The sequence below is a fragment of the Acinonyx jubatus genome, chromosome B3 (genome assembly GCF_027475565.1).
Source record: "Acinonyx jubatus isolate Ajub_Pintada_27869175 chromosome B3, VMU_Ajub_asm_v1.0, whole genome shotgun sequence".
NCBI classification, from domain to species: Eukaryota; Metazoa; Chordata; class Mammalia; order Carnivora; family Felidae; genus Acinonyx; species Acinonyx jubatus.
In genome coordinates this window covers 116,151,518-116,168,557 of record NC_069386.1, presented here as the reverse complement: position 1 = coordinate 116,168,557, position 17,040 = coordinate 116,151,518, and the positions used below count along the sequence as shown (strand labels likewise).

Sequence of the window (17,040 nt, the reverse complement as noted above, 5' to 3'; positions counted from 1 at the left end):
GGGTTACTCGGATGGAATGGAAGGCAGGAGAGGAAGGGACAGGCAACACACCCTCGTCTCAACGGCCTGTGGGCCCCCAGAGAACCCCCACCTCTGCTGAGGTCATTGGCATCAAAGGTGCCTGTGACAGGGTAGCAGGTGGTGCCATCACCCCCACACTGCAGACACTTGTCCTCCTCCTTTGATGAGTCTAGGTTGTGGTCACAGCCAACGGCCTACCGGGCAGAGGAGGAGATGAAAAAGACCAGAGGGAGTCACAGATACACCAGGATCCAAACGCTGGTCGCTGGTCAGATCAGGGAAGAGCAGTGAGTACTCATCAGCCATTGAGGCCGAGTAACCACTGGATCTAGCCTGTGGCCGGCCATCTACCTCTTCTGCCGGCTCAGCACCCGTCTCCCCTCCTCTGGCAACAACACCTCATTTCCCACAGTGTGGACAGAGCCCCCCAACGGTGGGTGTGGGCAAATCAGCAGGTTCTACGCCTTGCTCAAAGAGAGTGGTTCACGGGACGTCCCGAGCCAAGACAAATCAGAGGGAGCCCCAGCTCACTGGAACTCCTGGAAAGAGGGCACCCTCTCCAGCCAGAGCTTGGAGCTGCTGGTGGCCATGTACACACCTCACGTTTCCAGCAATCTCATCCAGGCACCTGAAGTCGCCAGCCCATCCCCCGATGGCTTCCCCGCCCCCCCCCCCCTTTGTCAGTTTTAGTTGGGCTTTTGTAACTTGCCACCCAGAGGGTTGCTCTTATCCCGGTGCTCAAGTTTTCAAAGGGCAAAGGTAAAAAGGTCCTAGGGCATCTACAATGCAAAGACACCTTAGAAGCTGGTCATGGTAAGACATCAAGCTCATGAGAGCCACTGGCCCTGCTGGCGTGGGGCAGGGGACATCCTGCAATAAGCCTGAGTGGGGCCCCAGGCTGAGTAACAGGGGTGTGGGGGTGGGGGGTGGGCAGGGGGACATCCTTCAATAAGCCCAAGGCCAGGATGGGCAGCATGGGGGGAGGCGGGGAGCAGGTGGGAGGTGGGCAGGGGCGCAACTCACCCTGCAGCTGCCCTCCACACACACGTCCCGTTTGCCAGGCTCGCAGGGCGTCCCGTCCACGACAGCCTCCCTGTGCTTGTAGTAGAAGTTCTCCCCCTTGGGAATGCAGTTCAGCTCACACTTGTTCGGGGCTGAGCAGGCAAAGGGAAAAGCTGAGACCCCGGGCAAGCACCAAGTCCTACCCTAGGAACAGGGAAGCATGGGCAGGGGCCAGAATCACACAGATGGCAGAGAGAGAAAGCCCTTGCAGCAGTCCCCGCAGTGGCTCAGAACCCCGCCCCACCCCAGGGAGAAGGGATGGCCACAAAACTGCTGCATTCCTGGGGATCAAGTGGAAGAAAAACCCCAAGATAAAAAGCCAGCCACTTGAAGAGGTCTACCTCATCCTTATAGACAAGCCCATGTGTTAACAGTCAGCTATTCTAAGGAAATTATTCATAGAATACTATGCACGTTGACTTTGCTATAAAGAATTACAAGGACTATGCGGTAACGTGTGAAGATGCTTATAACACACGATGCAAAATGGTGCTATGTAATAACTATAAATGCGTAAATGTATATAGAGAAAATAACGTGAAAAATGCTAAAATGGAATGCTAGACCAATCCTGTGAAACACCAAAGAAGGCATCCCTTGCATGACCCTTTCTAACCTTTCCTCTGTGTTCCAATTTTTTTCTTTTTAAAAATTTTTGTAAACATTTGAGAGAGACACAGAGGGAGACAGAGAATCCCAAGCAGGCTCCACGCTGTCAGCACGGAGCCTGCTGCAAGGCTCGAACTCACAAACCGCAAGCCCACAGCCTGAGCTGAAATCAAGAGCTGGACGCTTAACCGACTGAGCCACCCAGGTGCCCCCTTATTTTTCTATAATACGGATACATTTAAATTATCCAGGCAGAGCAAAGAATGTCAACAGGCTCCCCTGGGGCCACTCCTCTAGCCAAGACCCTCTTCCCTATCCCTTGGTACACACAGGATATAAATGCTCATTGATTCGGAATCCAGAGTACCATACTTCCCAGGAGTCATTTGCAATGGGCAGTGAAAACTAACATTCAGGATTAGCCTAAGGAATCTTCTGACGCCTCTAAAATGTTTTAATTACGTACAAGTGTTTTTTCCGAAACCGTGCTGCTCTAAAAATTAACCACTCTCCTCAAAGCTCTTCAGAGCAAGCCCTTGGGGGCCAGACATCCTGAGTAAATGGACTCTTGCCATACCAAGCCCCTTGCAGCCCCAGCCTGCAGTTTGCCCAAACATGGACCCACCCTACCAGCACTCCTCCTCCCCAAGGCTTCTGTGCACCTTGAGGAATACTTCTGGAGCAGGCCAAACAAAGCCGGGCTTCACATGGCAAGGACGTGGCCTTCATGGCTTTGTTTGAAAAACAGAGATGGAAAAAAGGATGGAGAGACCTCAAAATGACCCCGGCTGTTGTGCTGCAGTGGGCACACGCCAGGAGAACGGTGGCACCGTAAGGTTGTTGTTGTTGTTTAATGTATTCGACAGAGCATCTGTAAAATGGTGGTAGGAATTGTGTAATGGAAGATCAATGTACGGAGGAGATCCCAAACAGGTGGGGCGCAGTGCAGAGCAAGGCAGGGTGCAGCAGCAGGGGCACCGGTGCGGAGGACAGCCACTTACCCCCATAGTAGGGCAGCCATTTGTAACGCTTTCCCTGGAAGTCCTGGCCGTCGAACTGGGCACACTGCTCGGCCCGGAAGTCCCTGGCACCGGTGGGGCAACTCTGCGGGGGGCCAGCAGGGAAGGGAGGAGCAGGTGGGTGCTTCCTCCCCCACCCCCACACCTCCTTGCTGCTTGGTGCAGCTCCAGAGCACCTCCTTGCTGGGGCTTTGGGCTGCTGGAGGGGAGGCTGTCATTTGCGGTGTGGGGTGAGGAAGGGGCTTCCCGCAGCCCAGGCTGTACACCAGTGGGAGGACGCCCCGGGGACTGGGAGGTCAGCCGGATAGGGGTCCCAGAGCTTTACCTCAGTGTGGCAAGAACGGTGGCTCCGGACAGGGCCCACACAGCTGGAGCCTCCGTCTGTCCTGAGGATGAGAACACCGCACCGGGAAGGCCCGGACCCCGCCAACCAACACCCCCTCCTCCTCCTGGGGCTCCCCCGCAGGCCCCGCTGGACAGAGGAGGGATGCCTGTGCACGCACAGGTTCCCCCAGGTAGGTGTAATGAGCCCCGAGTTTATACTTGGAAGAAGCTGGACTCAGCAGCCTATTCTGGACTTTCTCTAACTCGGGGCTACTCGGCCTCTTAAAGCAGCTTTCCAAAGAAGACCCCAATTCTGCCTTTGGAGATAAAATAAGACGCAATATATGCATATCTGGTAAGGTTATTCTGCCATTTAAGGTGTATATGAGCATAAGGTGCTTAGAATAATAGCTCATGTCTCTTCCTCTTCACGCAAGGTTCTCAAGAATAGTGAGGTAACGCACCAACAGGCAAAGGGTCACCCCCTTGTTTTGTGCCCCACCCGCCATGGCACCTATCAGAGTGCAGGGCACATAGGCGCTTGATCTCTCACTTATTAAAGTGGGAGACACGTATACCTAAAGAGGCTGCAGGTGGAGAAAATGCACAGGTTAGCAATTGTTGAAGATCGTTCAGTAATTCACCAAGAATTTACTGCACCTGCCACCTGAAGCATGAGGAACTAGAGACTCGGGCACGTGAGGCAGGCCTGTCTCTAGTTCCCCTGAAATCAGGTTGATTGTTGGAATCAGAGTGTACGTACGTGGGAAATGGACTTGATTCCAAATATTCCACCGATGCTGCTCCCAGAGCAAACCTATTGCTCAGGACCAGCGGACTCCCCGACCAGCCTGCCCCCTGCCCTCTTCTAACAGGCTGGCCCCGGCCAGCCTCCCCTACCTCTGGGAGTAGCAGGGGCGCTCCCGGAAGCTGATGCCCCCTCCGCAGGTCCGGCTGCAGGGGCCCCAGGTGCCCCAGGGGCCCCAGAGGTCACTCTGCCGCCTCACCTTGGGAGCCTGGAGGAAAAGACACGCAGAGGAGTGTGAGTCACTCAGCCCCCCACAAGGGCACTGGGGCTCCCCAGAGGACCCCTGCCTAAAAACATTCCCCGATCTCACCTTGGGAGCCAAAGCCCTTCAAGGACTCGGCAAGAACACCAGGCACCCTGAACATTAATTTACAGAACTCGCCAGCTTTCACCATAAGGGGCCAAAAGCCCTACTGCAAGCATGCCCTGGCCTCCTGTGCCCAGCACCCACGAAGCAGACATCCACTTGCCCGGCAGATGGGAGGGAGGGACCAAGCCTGCCAGATCTTAGAGCCGGGCTACCTACTCCTCCACACTGTCTCCCCGAGGAACGAAAGCACATTTGGCTTCAGCCACGGGCAGCACAGGCATGTTTTGTTTCTCTATAATTACTCAAACCACAAGCTGATGGTGTGGAGCCAGAATAAGCGGGTCCAGCCCATCCTCCTGCTGGCCTGTCCTCACCTGCTCCTGCTCTCAGTACCCAGTCTCTCCTGCTCTGACTTCCTCCTCCCAGGGCAACTCAGGGGCCCCCTTTCCTGCTGCGCTCTTCCCAGGGCTGTGCTGTGCCGTGCAGGGGTGGGGGTGAGAGAAGGTGTGAGTGGGTGGAAACGGAGACAGAGGAAACCACTCCTGACCAGCCTGGGGTTGGCAGGCAGTGACTGGGCATGATGGCCAGGGTGCATATCCGCTTTATTCATCCCTAACCCCTGTCAGCACTGAGAAGAGCCAAGAAGCACTCGGGGACCCCGTGGTGGCTCTGCCCTTGGCTGAGGCCAGAAATAGGAGGCAGCTGAGCTGGGTGCGTGCAGTGGAGGGGCGGAGGAGAGTTCTAGGCCCCACCTGAGCTCACATGGTGTGGGGAGGAGGAGGCAGGAAAAGGTTGCTCAGGTGTTCCTAGGACAGAAAGCACCTAATAGGACCCAGGTCGTTTTGTGCACCTTGACTCACTTCACCTGCACAGGAACCTGAGTGTGGGTATTATAACCCCCAATTAAAGGGAATCTAAGGCCTGATGATTTGCTTACGGTCACACAATTGTTAGGGGGTGGCTCTGGGTTTCCTCCCGGGGCCTTGACTCTGGCAACATAGCCCCTCCACCTGAGCGATGGCTTCATGCCCAGGCACCAGAGAAAGCCTGTGCCAAGGATCTCATGGTGTGACATTTAGGGAGCAAGGACCATGGGGTGGCAGAGGTGGCCATGGGCAGGTGGCCTCTAGCCCACCCATCACTCTGACTGTGGCCCATGCTGCCTGGCCCTGCCCCTTCTCATCCTTGACTCACACTCTACAGAGGTGGCGTTTCCCCTCCTTCCCCAGGGACTGTCTGTCTCACAGACGATGGACAGGGATGTGGGGGTCCCCCTAGCAAAGAACTCTCCGGGGGCAGGATGGGACCTGTCTGCTTCCGTGCCTTCCACCCAGTCAATGCCAGCAGGAGCTTGGCAGGAGCAGCTCCCAGGACCAAGCCCAGCTCTGTGGCCCCTCTCTCCTGGAGGTTTGCACTGCCATCTAGAAGATTTTTCATATAACCTCAGGCCCCCAGGTTTGCTCTCCAGGAAGCTGTTCTTCGGGCCCTGTTAACAAAACAGCTACACTGATCACCAGTGGGCTCCCGTGTCCTCTAAATTTGCACTAATGCAATATCCATGAGCCTCGTGTGGCTATTTAAGTTAATTAAAGAAATCAAATCAAAGAAAAAACTTAGTTCTTTAGCTGCACTAGCCACATGTCATGCGCTCAGTAGCCACGTGTAGCCACTCAGTAACCAAGTGTCTATCTTACGGGACAGCACAGATTCAGAACGTTGATCATCTCAGAGAGGTCTGTTGGCCATCTCTGCCCTGGATGCCAGCCCCCAGCGAGGAGGAATGACCGGCACCCACAAACCTCGAAGCACAAACAGTCAAGCTGAGGGGCAGCCCACTTTGTCCCAGGCAGACTGCAGATGGGATGAGCCATCTAGCCTGCGTCTTGGCTTGTGCCAGCACAGCCCCCTCCCCTTCCTTCCTCCCTGGAAGACTACTGGGTGGGGGGAGGGCAGTGGCAAGTTGCCATTCCTGCAAACTGCACCCTGCAGCCTGGCGGGCAGCTCCGGGCACCTTGACTAGACCCCTTCAAGGTGCCATCCGCTTTTAAAAGAACTTTATTGTTTTTGGCCTTCCCTGCAGGGACAGGGCTCTGAGCTGCGGTGGGGGGGCTCCTCCCTGGTCCTAAACCCTGGGGCATTCCCCATCCCCCATTCCCTGCTCCCAAGCTGGGAGCCTGGCCAGGAAGGGCAGCACTCACCGAGGACCCAGGGGCCGGGGCCAGCAGCAGGGGCACGAGCAGGAACATCCGGATCTCGGCCTGCATCTCAGCCTGTGGGAGAGGCCGGGGTGGGCAGGGCAGGGGTCAGGACCGGTCAGTGGGTGGGCAGGGGTGCATCCCTCCCTCCCTGTTGCCCACAGGTGACCAGAGAGCCACAGGGGGACCAGAGGGAAGGCCATGGGGCTCAGTGGCGCTCATGTCGGCAGGGAGGGGGGGTGGAAGTGGAGAAGGCCTACTCCTGGCTTCTAAAAGTCCAAGAGTATCTTCTTTCACGATTCAAAGGGGAAAAAAAGAGGGCAATTAAAAATACTTCTCGTTGAGGGGCATCTGGGTGGCTCAGTGGGCTGAGTGTCGGACTCTTGGTTTCCGCTCAGGTGAAGATATGGTGGTTCGTGAGATGGAGCCCCCACGTAGGGCTCTGTGGTGACAGCACAGAGCCTGCTTGGGATTCTCTCTCTCTCCCTCTCTCTCTGGCTCTCCCCTGCTCACATCATCTCTCTCTCAAAATAAATAAGCGTTTAAAAAAATACTTCTTGTTGAAAGACGGTTCAGAATCAAAGCAATCAGCCTATTTTTAATTTAGCAAGAGGTTGCTTTTTAAATTTTTGTTTATTTTTTTTTGAGAGAGAGAGAGAGAGCACGAGAATGAGTGGGGGAGGGGCAGAGAGAGGAGAGAAAGAATCCCAAGCAGGCTCCACGCTCTCAGGTCGCAGAGCCCAAGCAGGGCTCTATCTCAAGAACCCCGAGATCATGACCAGAGCAGAAGTCAAGAGTTGCATGCTGCACCGACTGGGCCACCCAAGCGCCCCAAGAGATTGCTTTTTAAAAATCCATTACAGGGATGCCTGGGTGACTCAGTTAAGCATCCAACTTCAGCTCAGGTCATGATCTCCAGGTTTGTGGGTTCAAGCCCCGTGTCGGGCTCTGTGCCAACAGCTCAGAGCCTGGAGCTTGCTTCAGATTCTGTCTCCCTCACTCTCTGCCCCTGTCCCACTCATGCTCTGTCTCTCTCTCTCTCTCTTTCCTAAAAATAAATAAACATTAAAAAAAATTTTTTTAATCCATCACACCAGTTGTTTCTAAAACTTGTTAATATAGGGGCGCCTGGCTAGCTCAGTGGGTGGAGCATGCGACTCTTCATGAGAGGGTTGTGAGTCTGAGCCCCACAGTTAGGTGTAGAGATTACTTAAAAATAAAATCTTAAAAAATATATATATATATATACAATTTTTTTTAAAGAAATTCTCTGGGGGCGCCTGGATGGCCCAGTCAGTTAAGCGCCCAACGTGGGCTCAAGTCATGATCTCCAGGTTTGAGTTCAAGCCCCAAAGAATCAGGCTATGAGCACAGAGCCCACTTCTCATCCTCTGTCTACCTTTCTCTTCCCCTCCCCCGCTCATGCGAAGGCAGCGCACTCTCTTTCTTTTTTAAAATTTTTTTTTTAACGTTTATTTATTTTTGAGACAGAGAGAGACAGAGCATGAACGGGGGAGGGTCAGAGAGAGGGAGACACAGGATCTGAAACAGGCTCCAGGCTCTGAGCTGTCAGCACAGAGCCCGACGCGGGGCTCGAACTCACAGACCGTGAGATCATGACCTGAGCCGAAGTCGGCCGCTCAACCGACTGAGCCACCCAGGCGCCCCAACGCACTCTCTTTCAAAAATAAACATTTTTAAAAGTTGCATTTAAAAAACTCTCCCAAGATGCTTTCAAAGCTCAAATGCTTTAAAAATGTCAATTGTAACCCTACTGTAAACCCAAGTCAGCATTTCTCTGCACGAGAAAGTCACCACAAGTAAACCCCAGTGTGGTGTGTGTGTTCAGTCTGTGCACTGTACCAAAGAATGACATAAGCAATTTGCTCCTTCAGTACAAAACAGCAAGCGAGTACTGACTTGTAAATTCAAATTTACAAATCTGTAATTCTACCAATGTTCTAATTTTTTTTTTTTTTTTAGCATAAAATGACTTCATTTTACAAGGACAAAACAGAGCACACACAAGCCAAGTTCAGCAAAATGTAACCTGGCACGTTTAGCGACGTACATGCTTCGTTAATTTAGCACAAACACTGATTCATTTGGTCGTTATTTTCACAGTCAAATCAGAGGTTCCTGGGGCTTGCAGGCGGGGGGCAGGGGGGACGGCCTTCTCTCCCCACACCCCACCGCCCAGGACGACCTCTGCTCTGCGCACCCCGCCCCGCAGCTCCTGTAACAGCACCGTACTGTTCTAGGGCTCATGCCAAGATGAGTGTTGGGGAGATGCTTCTCTAAAGCCGGCTGCCTTAAGGGGCGGAGGTGAGCAGAGCCAAGGGAGAGACGGAAGGACAGAAGAAAGACTGGACTTAAAATTGCTACTAGGTGCCACCACCACGGCTGCAATTACACTAGATCAAGGCCCGCATATGCAATCCCAAGGTCCTGGAAAGCCTGGAAGGCTATTTCAATTCACTTGGGAGAAAAACGCAAAAAAGACCAGCCTTGGGTCTTGGGCACCGGACTACTCTGCGGGGCTCCCCCAACTGCCCGAGGGCAGGGCCCGCTGCGCACCCGCCCGACAGTGGGGGCTCCTTTCACACCGTGTCCCCGAGGAACGCGGCGGTGCCGGACCAGGGCCGAAGCGGAGGCCAAGCCCGTCTGCTCCTCCTCGCGGGGGCTGGCCCGCGACCCGTACTTGGGGTCCCTGCGCGCCAGGCGCCACGTGTCCGCAGGGTCCCCAGCGGATGAGGAGACGCCCGAGGCCGGTGCGACACCCTTCCCCGTCTGCCTCCCACGCAAGAATCTTCCCCACGTCGGTCATGAGGAGGCGCCAGCGGTCCGCAGTCCCAGCCCGGGGACGTGCCCGCGCCCCCCACCCGCCCGCCCGGGAACGCGCGGGCGCAGACCCCCGCAAAGTGGAAAGGTGACCTTCCCACGCGAGGCGCCAGGGCCACCGGGCACGTGCTGGCCCTGACGGCACCTCCGGGAGGGGCACGCTCGGTCTCCTGGGCCCGGCGCCTGGGAGGCGCGGCAAAGGCGTCCCACCGAGGCAAGGTCCGATGGGGCGGACGGCGTCTGCGCGGGGCTCCGGCTGCGTCCGCCCGCCCACCACTAGCCCCAGTGGCTCCCGGCGTCTCCCGCCCGCCGGTGACCTCCCAGCCCCGCCCGAGGTGCGGTGCGGAGCGGTGACCTCGGTGGACAGAGCCGGAGGCGGGTTCCCCTCCGGGACCCCCTACTTCCTCCGATACCGCTCTTCCTGCGGGCCAGGCGGGGCACGTTCCTGCAGCAGCCCCGGAGCGAGCCGCCCCTGCCCCCGGGGCACTGTCCCTCCGCTTTCCTACCTGGGTCTCCGGGCGCGCGGGGCACGCAGCGCTGCTCCGTCGGTGCCCGCCCCTGGAATGGGAGGTTGGCCTGGCGGCGCGGAACGCCTGCGGAGGTTGGACTTTCTCTCCCTGCCGCTGGCTGGCTTCTCCCCGCCCCATCTCCCCCCGCCCCAGCCAGCCCTGCGGACACCCATCCCCAATCCCAGTGGAAAGCCCCCGCCCCCCTGCAGTGACCCGTGCTGCATCCTCTTGGGTCTGTGCCAGAGCTTGGCTTGCCCTCCATTCTGTGTTTCCTGGGGGGGGGGGGGGCATCAGTCACCACCCTGGTCCCACTTCCTCTAAGCCATCCATCTCTGTATCATCCCGCTCCATGCTCACCTTACATACAACACACCTCTGCGTCCAGCCGTCCGCCTCTTCCGCCCTTGAATTCTGTACAGGCAGACCTCACTTTCTTGTGCCTCCTTGGGTTGTTGGTTTGGAGGATTGAGGGTTTTTGGTTGTTGCGTGGTTTTGTGTTTTGGGGTTTTTTGTTTTTTTGTTGTGTTTTTTTGTGTGTGTGATTTGCTTGATTGCACTTTATTGCATTTTTTACAAAGTGAAGGTTTGTGGCAACCCTGCCTAAAGCAAATCTACTGGCCCCGTTTTTCCAACAGTATTTTCTCACTTCGTGTCATATATTGGTAATTCTGGCAATATTTCAAAATTTTTCATTATTATATGTTATGGTGACCAGTGATCAGTGGTTAGGATGTCCTGAAAGTTCAGATGACAGTTAGCATTTTTCATCAATGAAGTCTTTTTTAATTAGAAAAAAATGTTTTTTTTAGGGGCACCTGACTGGCTCAGTTGGTAGGGCATGCAACTCTGTTTTTTCTTTTTTAAATATCTATCTATCTATCTATCTATCTATCTATTTATTTATTTAGAGGGGAGCAAGGCAGAGAGAGGGGGAGAGAGAGAATCCCAACCAAGTTCTGTGCTGTCAGTGCAGAGCCCCCTGTGGGGCTCAAACTCACAAACTGAGATCATGACCTGAGCCGAAATCAAAAGCTCAGCTTAACCCGCTGAGCATGCGATTCTTGATCTCAGGGGTTGTTAGTTTGAGCCCTGTGCTGGGCATACAGTTTACTTAAAAAAAAATGTTTTAGGAGCGACTGGGTGGCTCAGTGGGTTAAGCGTCTGACTTCAACTCAAGTCATGATCTCACCGCTCATGAGTTTGAGCCCCGTGTCAATCTCTGGGCTGACAGCTCAGAGTCTGGAGCCTGCTTCAGATTCTGTCTCAGTCTCTCTCTGCTCTTCCCTCGCTCATGCTGTCTCTCTCTCTCTGTCTCTCAAAAATAAATTTAAAAACATTAAAAAAAATTTTTTAATTAGTTTTTTAGACATGTTATTGCATACTTCATAGACTACAGTATAGTGTAAACCTAAGTTTTATATACTCTGGGAAACCAAAAAATCTATTTGACTCACTTTATTGTGATATTCGCTTTATTGCAGTGGTTTGGGGCTGAACCTGGCGTATCTCCAAAGTATGCCTGTACTTCAGCCACAGCTGTTTCTCCTCACACAGGCTGCTGTTTGCTACCCTCCCAGCCAGCTTTTCACACTGCCTAGAATGCACTCTGAAAATCCACTCTACCTTGCAAGCTACTACTCATCCCTCAAGGCCCTGACATTCACCTCTTCTAGAAGCCTTCCCCATACCGTATCAGGCAGAATTGGTGCCCGCCCCGCTCCCTCAGGCTCTGTCCCTGTCTGCTGTAGTTTATGGTGCATCACTCTGTGGGAACCCGAGTCTCCCTGACTCACCTTGTAAGAGGCTAAGGACAAAGCTTGCCTCCCCATCACCTGTGCCCAAGGCACTAGTTAGGATCAAAGTAGGGACTCAATACATGTGATACACTTCATTTCCTTTCCCCATTGTCCTTTTTCTCAGCAAAGGCACTTCTTGCCTGCCATCCCTTTTTGACTGAAAATCACCTACCCCGAGGTAAACAGCATTGGCCCTGGGCCACATGGGAGGTGGGGAGTTCACACAGCAGGTCCTTTTCCCTCATCTCCTTTATTTTTTTTATTTTTGAGAGAGAGAGAGAGAGAGAGTGCAAGCAGGGCAGGGGCAGAGAGAGGGAGACACAGAATCCAAAGCAGGCTCCAGGCTCCGAGCTGTCTGCACAGAGCCCGACACGGGGCTCGAACCCACAAACCGCGAGATCATGACCTGAGCCAAAGTCAGATGCTCAACCGACTGAGCCACCCAAGCCCCCCCTCCCTCATCTTCTTATACCTTCCGTCCTTTACTTACCCTGAGCACTGGTCATTTCTCCCATGGCCTCCTTTCGGGCAGAGAAACACCGGTAGGAAGCTCCCCGCCCCCATTGAGAGCGGCAGCCCCTGTAGATCATCTCTCTAAGTTGTCACTGATGCTCAGACAAAACGCTTATTAAAACATAAGCATTTTACATCTGTCCCATTTCTTACCCATCAGTGAAGAAAGAAGCGGCAGCAGCTGTGTAGCAGGGGCCCCTGGGGACTAGTGTGAATTCTTAGGCAAAGATAAAGCTTGGCAGAGAAAAGGGAGTGGAATTACCCAAAGCCTGTCTAGAAAAGGAAAATAGCGTCTTCCATTCAAGAAGCCCCACTCCCTGCCCCCATCAGCCAGGAATTTTCTGGGCTTGGTCAAAGGTCCCTTAAGTGGGAGGAAGCTGCTTCTCCTGCTCTGGGGGGTGGGGCCGCTGAGGCACCTTCCTGGTCTGCTCCTGTTTTTCCTCAGTGATCCCTTCTCAGGCACCCAGGCCCATGATTTCTTGCTCCCCACCCCCGCTGCAAAGAAGACCCAGAAGGTAGGGAACAGAGAGTCAACACACAGCGTGAAGGAGCCAGGCTCCAGCAGTTCCTGGCTTGGGTAAGTAGTCCTCTCCCAAGCCTCAAGTTCTCTACCCCAGAAGGATGTGTGAGCACGGTGCCCAGAACATAATTGTTCACCAAAAATTGTGTGCACAATTGGTGCGCACACACACACACACACACAAAATGGTGATTTAGAAAGAAGATTCTGGGGTGAGACCAGAGACCTTCCCTCATTGTAAATCCCCCTCTGCCTGGCCCTTCTACCTGCTGGTCTGAGAAGCCCAGGGTGCAGAAGAGGGTACAGCCCTTGGAGGCAGACAGACCTAGACTGGGAACCTGTTCTGCTCTGTGTGTGAACTTAGGACTAAATCATGTCACCTCCTTAAGCCTCAACTTGCTCAGCTGAGCCTCACACAGAGCGTGGTAGAGTAGGGAAGTACTTAGCCGCTATAAAGCTCCTACTAAGCGCGTGCTCAGCAAAAGTTCCTTCTGCCCCGTGCTCCCTCTGCCTGTTTCCTGGGTTCTTTACATCCGGATCATCTCAGCAGATTGCAGATCCAGGGACACAGCCTAGAAATAAGTGGCCAGATCTTCTTGTAAGGCTGGGTTAGAATGGAAACCCATTCCAGGCTCCAAGGATAGGCCACTTCCAGGAGGCCTTCCCTTAAAGCCTACCTCTGTGCTCCCACGGCGCCAGGATTGCACTTTGGAACTACTACAGTGATACGAATGTGTCCCTTTCCTCCCTCTAAATTGTGAATCTTGCAAGGTCAGGGAAAGTGGAAGCCGCTTTATAGCGGCTAAGTACTTCCCTACTCTACCCACCCTCTGTGCGAGGCTCAGCTGAGCAAGTTGAGGCTTAAGTAAGGACATTGAGAGCTCATGGAATGGACAGGAAGCCTGGAGAATCAGGCACAGACAAGGGCCAGAGTCCCCACCAATGCCATAGACCACGGCCCAGGAGCAGTTCTGGTTAGGACTGTCCTGTTGGTCTCTGGAAGCTGCCACCACCACTTTCAGGTTACAATGACCCATATCATCCCCAGAGAAAACCCTGAATAGTCCTCGTAGATGCCAACCCCAACAGGAAGGAGCATGGCTGCACCCTGACCGCCAAGACCTACGAAGCAAGAGTCGGCAGGTTGCCCGGATGGGAACCTCGTTCCGATGTGCAGCTGCTGGCACACGGCGCTTGTTTAACTGGACTTGGAGAGGATGCTGCTTCTCTTCTTCCCTCTCTTGCTGATGGTTGTTTATTCATTCCAGGGACACTTGAAGGCCTCCTCTTCCAGAAGCTGCGGAGAGACCTGTCCAGTGGTGGCAAACGTGTAAGTAACACCCAGCTCTCTGGAGGGAAAAAGTGCTGCCCAGTAGCCTTTATCAACTTCCGTGGGTAAATACTCCATGGCTGTTTTCAGGCTACCAAGGTGATGTCGCTAAGCACAGAGCTGGGAAGAGATGTGGTCGGCTGTCCCAAGCTGTCGCAACACACAGACCGTCTTGCCCTTGGGGAGTTTACCTTCTAGTAGGGCACTGCATTCTAGCGCTATGTGTTAATCCAGAATAAAACTATCTGCAAAAGGAAATCCAAAAGGAAAAAGAACACTTCACATGAGAGGATTTCTCTGTTTCTCTCTCTGCCTTTTCTTCCCTCCCCCTCCCATGCATCTATCCATTTCCCTCTCTGGAGTCATTCAAAGTTGGGGGTGGGTGGGGGAGGGGAGCGTTAAATGCCCCTTGCCAGTCTGCCCCTCAACTTGACTCTGTGCTTTCAGATCCCAACACTAATCTGTCTTCCTCCCCCTGTTGCTGCCATGTCCAGGTCAGGACCTTGAAACACCGAGCAAGACCATGAGAAGAAGTCCAAAGCTCAGTATATCTGACAAGTGCTGTCATAAGATAAGCCACCTGACCTGTGGAGGGGAGGTTTATGCTCAAAGGTGGGACAGAAATACAGCTCCCCGACACTTCCTGCAGACACGAGGGCCACCCAGAGAGAAAGAACAAATCCTGGGATGTCCTTCAGTGACATCAGGCCTGACACAGACCCACCCCATCTGCCCCATCCTCAGTCCAGATCCCGGGACAGGGCACCAGGAGGGAGGGCGAGGCCATTTGAAGACGCTTGGTGTTAGGGCAGCAACACGGAGGGAGGTAGGGGGCTTTCCAGAAAATATTTCCTGATTGGCTTCCGCCCAGCAGCTCCAGCCTCAATCTCATCCCTTTCCTTCCACACGGGAACACACACACTCACCCCTGCACACGTGTGTGTGCACACACACGCTCACACACACCGTAAGTGTCGGCCTACAGTCTCCTGCAGAAGCTAACTGCATGAACTCCTGGAGACATTAAGGAAGAAGGTGTGAGGAGCCCACTTTGCCCACCCTCTGCTTCCTAAGTGGGAGGGGGCTTCAGAGCTCAGGCCCCCACAAAGGTCAATGTGGGGTGTGGGGCCAGTCTGCAGCATGCAGGCCCGGAGGGTCCCCCTCAGCTCAGGGTGGGTGTCCCATGGCTGAGTGGCAGTGGCCTCGGTGCCCCTATCAGCAGTGACAGGGACAGGGCAGGTCCTCTCTCCCCCTCTGAAGACCCCTGTGCCTCTGCCTCAGCATCCCCTGCTCTGCTGCTGCTGTCCCCTGTGGGCTGCCAGGGAGGGCCGGGGACTGGGACCCCCACAGGCCAGCTGCCAAAGCTCTTCAGATCCTTTCTTCTCTGTCTCTCTCCACTGCACGCTCAGGGCACGGCTCATCTCCTCTGCCGCTTCAGCCTCTGTATTTGGATAATTCTCAGCCTGGAAGCTGACAAGTGTCTGTGCCTTGTTCCAAAGGCCTAGAAACATTACTCACAAAGTCAGAGGACCAGCACCTCTCAATTCAGAAACGCAATTCCCAATGCTCAAGTTAAATGAAAGGGGAAATTCTACTAACTTTGTCGGGGGGGGGTGGGGGGTAGGGTGGGGTGGGGAGCTTCTCTAACTTCAGTAATTTGTGAACCTATTATCCTGACCCTTATTTTAGAGCATGATACCACTTAAAAATGCATGGACATAAAACTAGGTCTAAGCCTTTTATTTTTACAGCTGTATATAACTATAATCCTATTACATATGTCTAGGACCCAATTCCTTATTAGAAACTCTCGGGGCCAAATGTGTTTCAGGGTTGAGCATTTTTCAGATTTTAGAAGTTACTAAACTGCATATGACGTACTACCTCCAGTACTTTCTGGAAGCTTTCTTTAATCAAAACCAACCAACCAAAATCAACAACAAAACTACATGCACTTATACCTCTGCAGCAAAACATACAAATATTCACCTAAATAGGCTAAACTGAGACTCTGAATAGCCTCAGGCCACACCTACTCACAAGCCTAGGAGAAACCTTTTGGTTTTCAGAGCCTTTTGAATTTCATAATTGCAAATAAGGGATTGTAGACCTGCATAAATTAAACACAACATGACTACAAATGGGGTTCACAACGTTAGCACAATGTTAATGACGGTGACAGAGGCCGGTGGCCTGCTGAATTCCATCGTGGGGGAGGCGGTGGGAGACGGTGGGGCTGGAAGAGGTGTTAAGTCCATGTAGTCCCCAGGCCTGGGTTGGAATCTGGCATCTGTACTCACTGGCTGGGATGTGTCTGGCAAGTTAACCTTCCTGCATGGCAATTTCTTCATTTTTAAAAGGAAGACAATACAGGGCGCCTGGGTGGCTCAGTCGGTTACGCGTCCAGCTTCGGCTCAGGTCATAATCTCGTGGATCATGTGTTTGAGCCCCCCATTGGGCTCTGTGCTGACAAGAGCCAGGAGCCTGGTTCAGATTCTGGGTCTCCCTCTCACTCTGCCCCTCACCCGCTAGCACTCTTTCTCTCCGCTCTTTCTCAAAAATAAAAAATAAAATTAGAAAAAAAATTTAAAAATTTAAAATAATAAAAGGAAGACCATAGATTAATGTAAACAAAAATCAATGTTAAAATGGAAACTTCCCAGGAATCAACCGCCCCAGGGGCTGAGAACAAAGGAGGGCAGCAGAGAGATGGGGGTGGCTCTGGGGACCCTGAAGGCTCTTAGCACAGGCCTCCACTCAGCACACACCCTGAATTCCAGTTGTGACTGGGCTGCACTGGTGGCTAGAGTAGGGGAGGAAGTTCTCAAAGCAGGGTTTGCAGAAAGACACCAAAGACACAGCACAAGGCACGGATTGGGGGAACATCAACTTTAAGATTGGGAGTGTGCTATGTTGGGGGGGAGGGGTGAAATATATTGGGTAATGGTTTATGATGGTGTTGTGGTTATCTTTCTATTGAAGCGAACCTACAACAACGTGATGAACCCTGAGAACGCTGTGCCAAGAGAAATAAATGAGACACAAAAAGACAAATACAGCATGGTTCCACTAATTTGAGGTCCCTAGAGCAGTCTAGTTCATAGAGACAGAAAGTAGAACGGCAGTTGTCAGGGGCTGCCGGGAGGGCGGGGTGGAGGGCTGGTTAGTCCGGGACATCTGTGG

At 53.4% G+C, this 17,040-nt stretch overlaps 1 protein-coding gene and 1 long non-coding RNA gene across 11 annotated transcripts in view; one reads left to right on the top strand and one right to left on the bottom strand.

The window, feature by feature from the left end:
* Positions 1–12,358, bottom strand: part of PAPLN (papilin, proteoglycan like sulfated glycoprotein) — a 43,163-nt gene extending 30,805 nt beyond the window's left edge. For 5 of the 8 annotated variants that reach the window (XR_008299506.1, XM_053224670.1, XM_027066089.2 and 2 more), the window contains exons 1-7: positions 9,696–9,838; positions 6,352–6,423; positions 3,936–4,051; positions 3,037–3,097; positions 2,694–2,796; positions 1,045–1,175; positions 92–215 (exon numbers count right to left, since the gene is read on the bottom strand). Coding sequence is in view for 7 of the 8 variants with exons in the window: in XM_053224670.1 (XP_053080645.1) it covers positions 92–215; positions 1,045–1,175; positions 2,694–2,796; positions 3,037–3,097; positions 3,936–4,051; positions 6,352–6,423; positions 9,696–9,836 (748 nt within the window). In the remaining variant the exon portion in view is untranslated. The other 3 variants (XM_053224672.1, XM_053224673.1, XM_053224674.1) reach the window with 3 other exon arrangements.
* LOC113601374 (uncharacterized) lies at positions 12,097–16,450 on the top strand. 3 transcript variants are annotated; one of them, XR_008299509.1, is made up of 4 exons: positions 12,097–12,584; positions 13,796–13,857; positions 14,352–14,683; positions 15,267–16,450. It is a non-coding gene; the product is annotated as an uncharacterized LOC113601374 (long non-coding RNA). The 3 variants fall into 3 exon arrangements; XR_003422607.2 differs by having other exon boundaries at positions 12,120–12,584; positions 14,352–14,469; XR_008299508.1 differs by having other exon boundaries at positions 12,157–12,584; positions 14,352–16,450.
* The last annotated feature ends 590 nt before the right edge of the window (positions 16,451–17,040 follow it).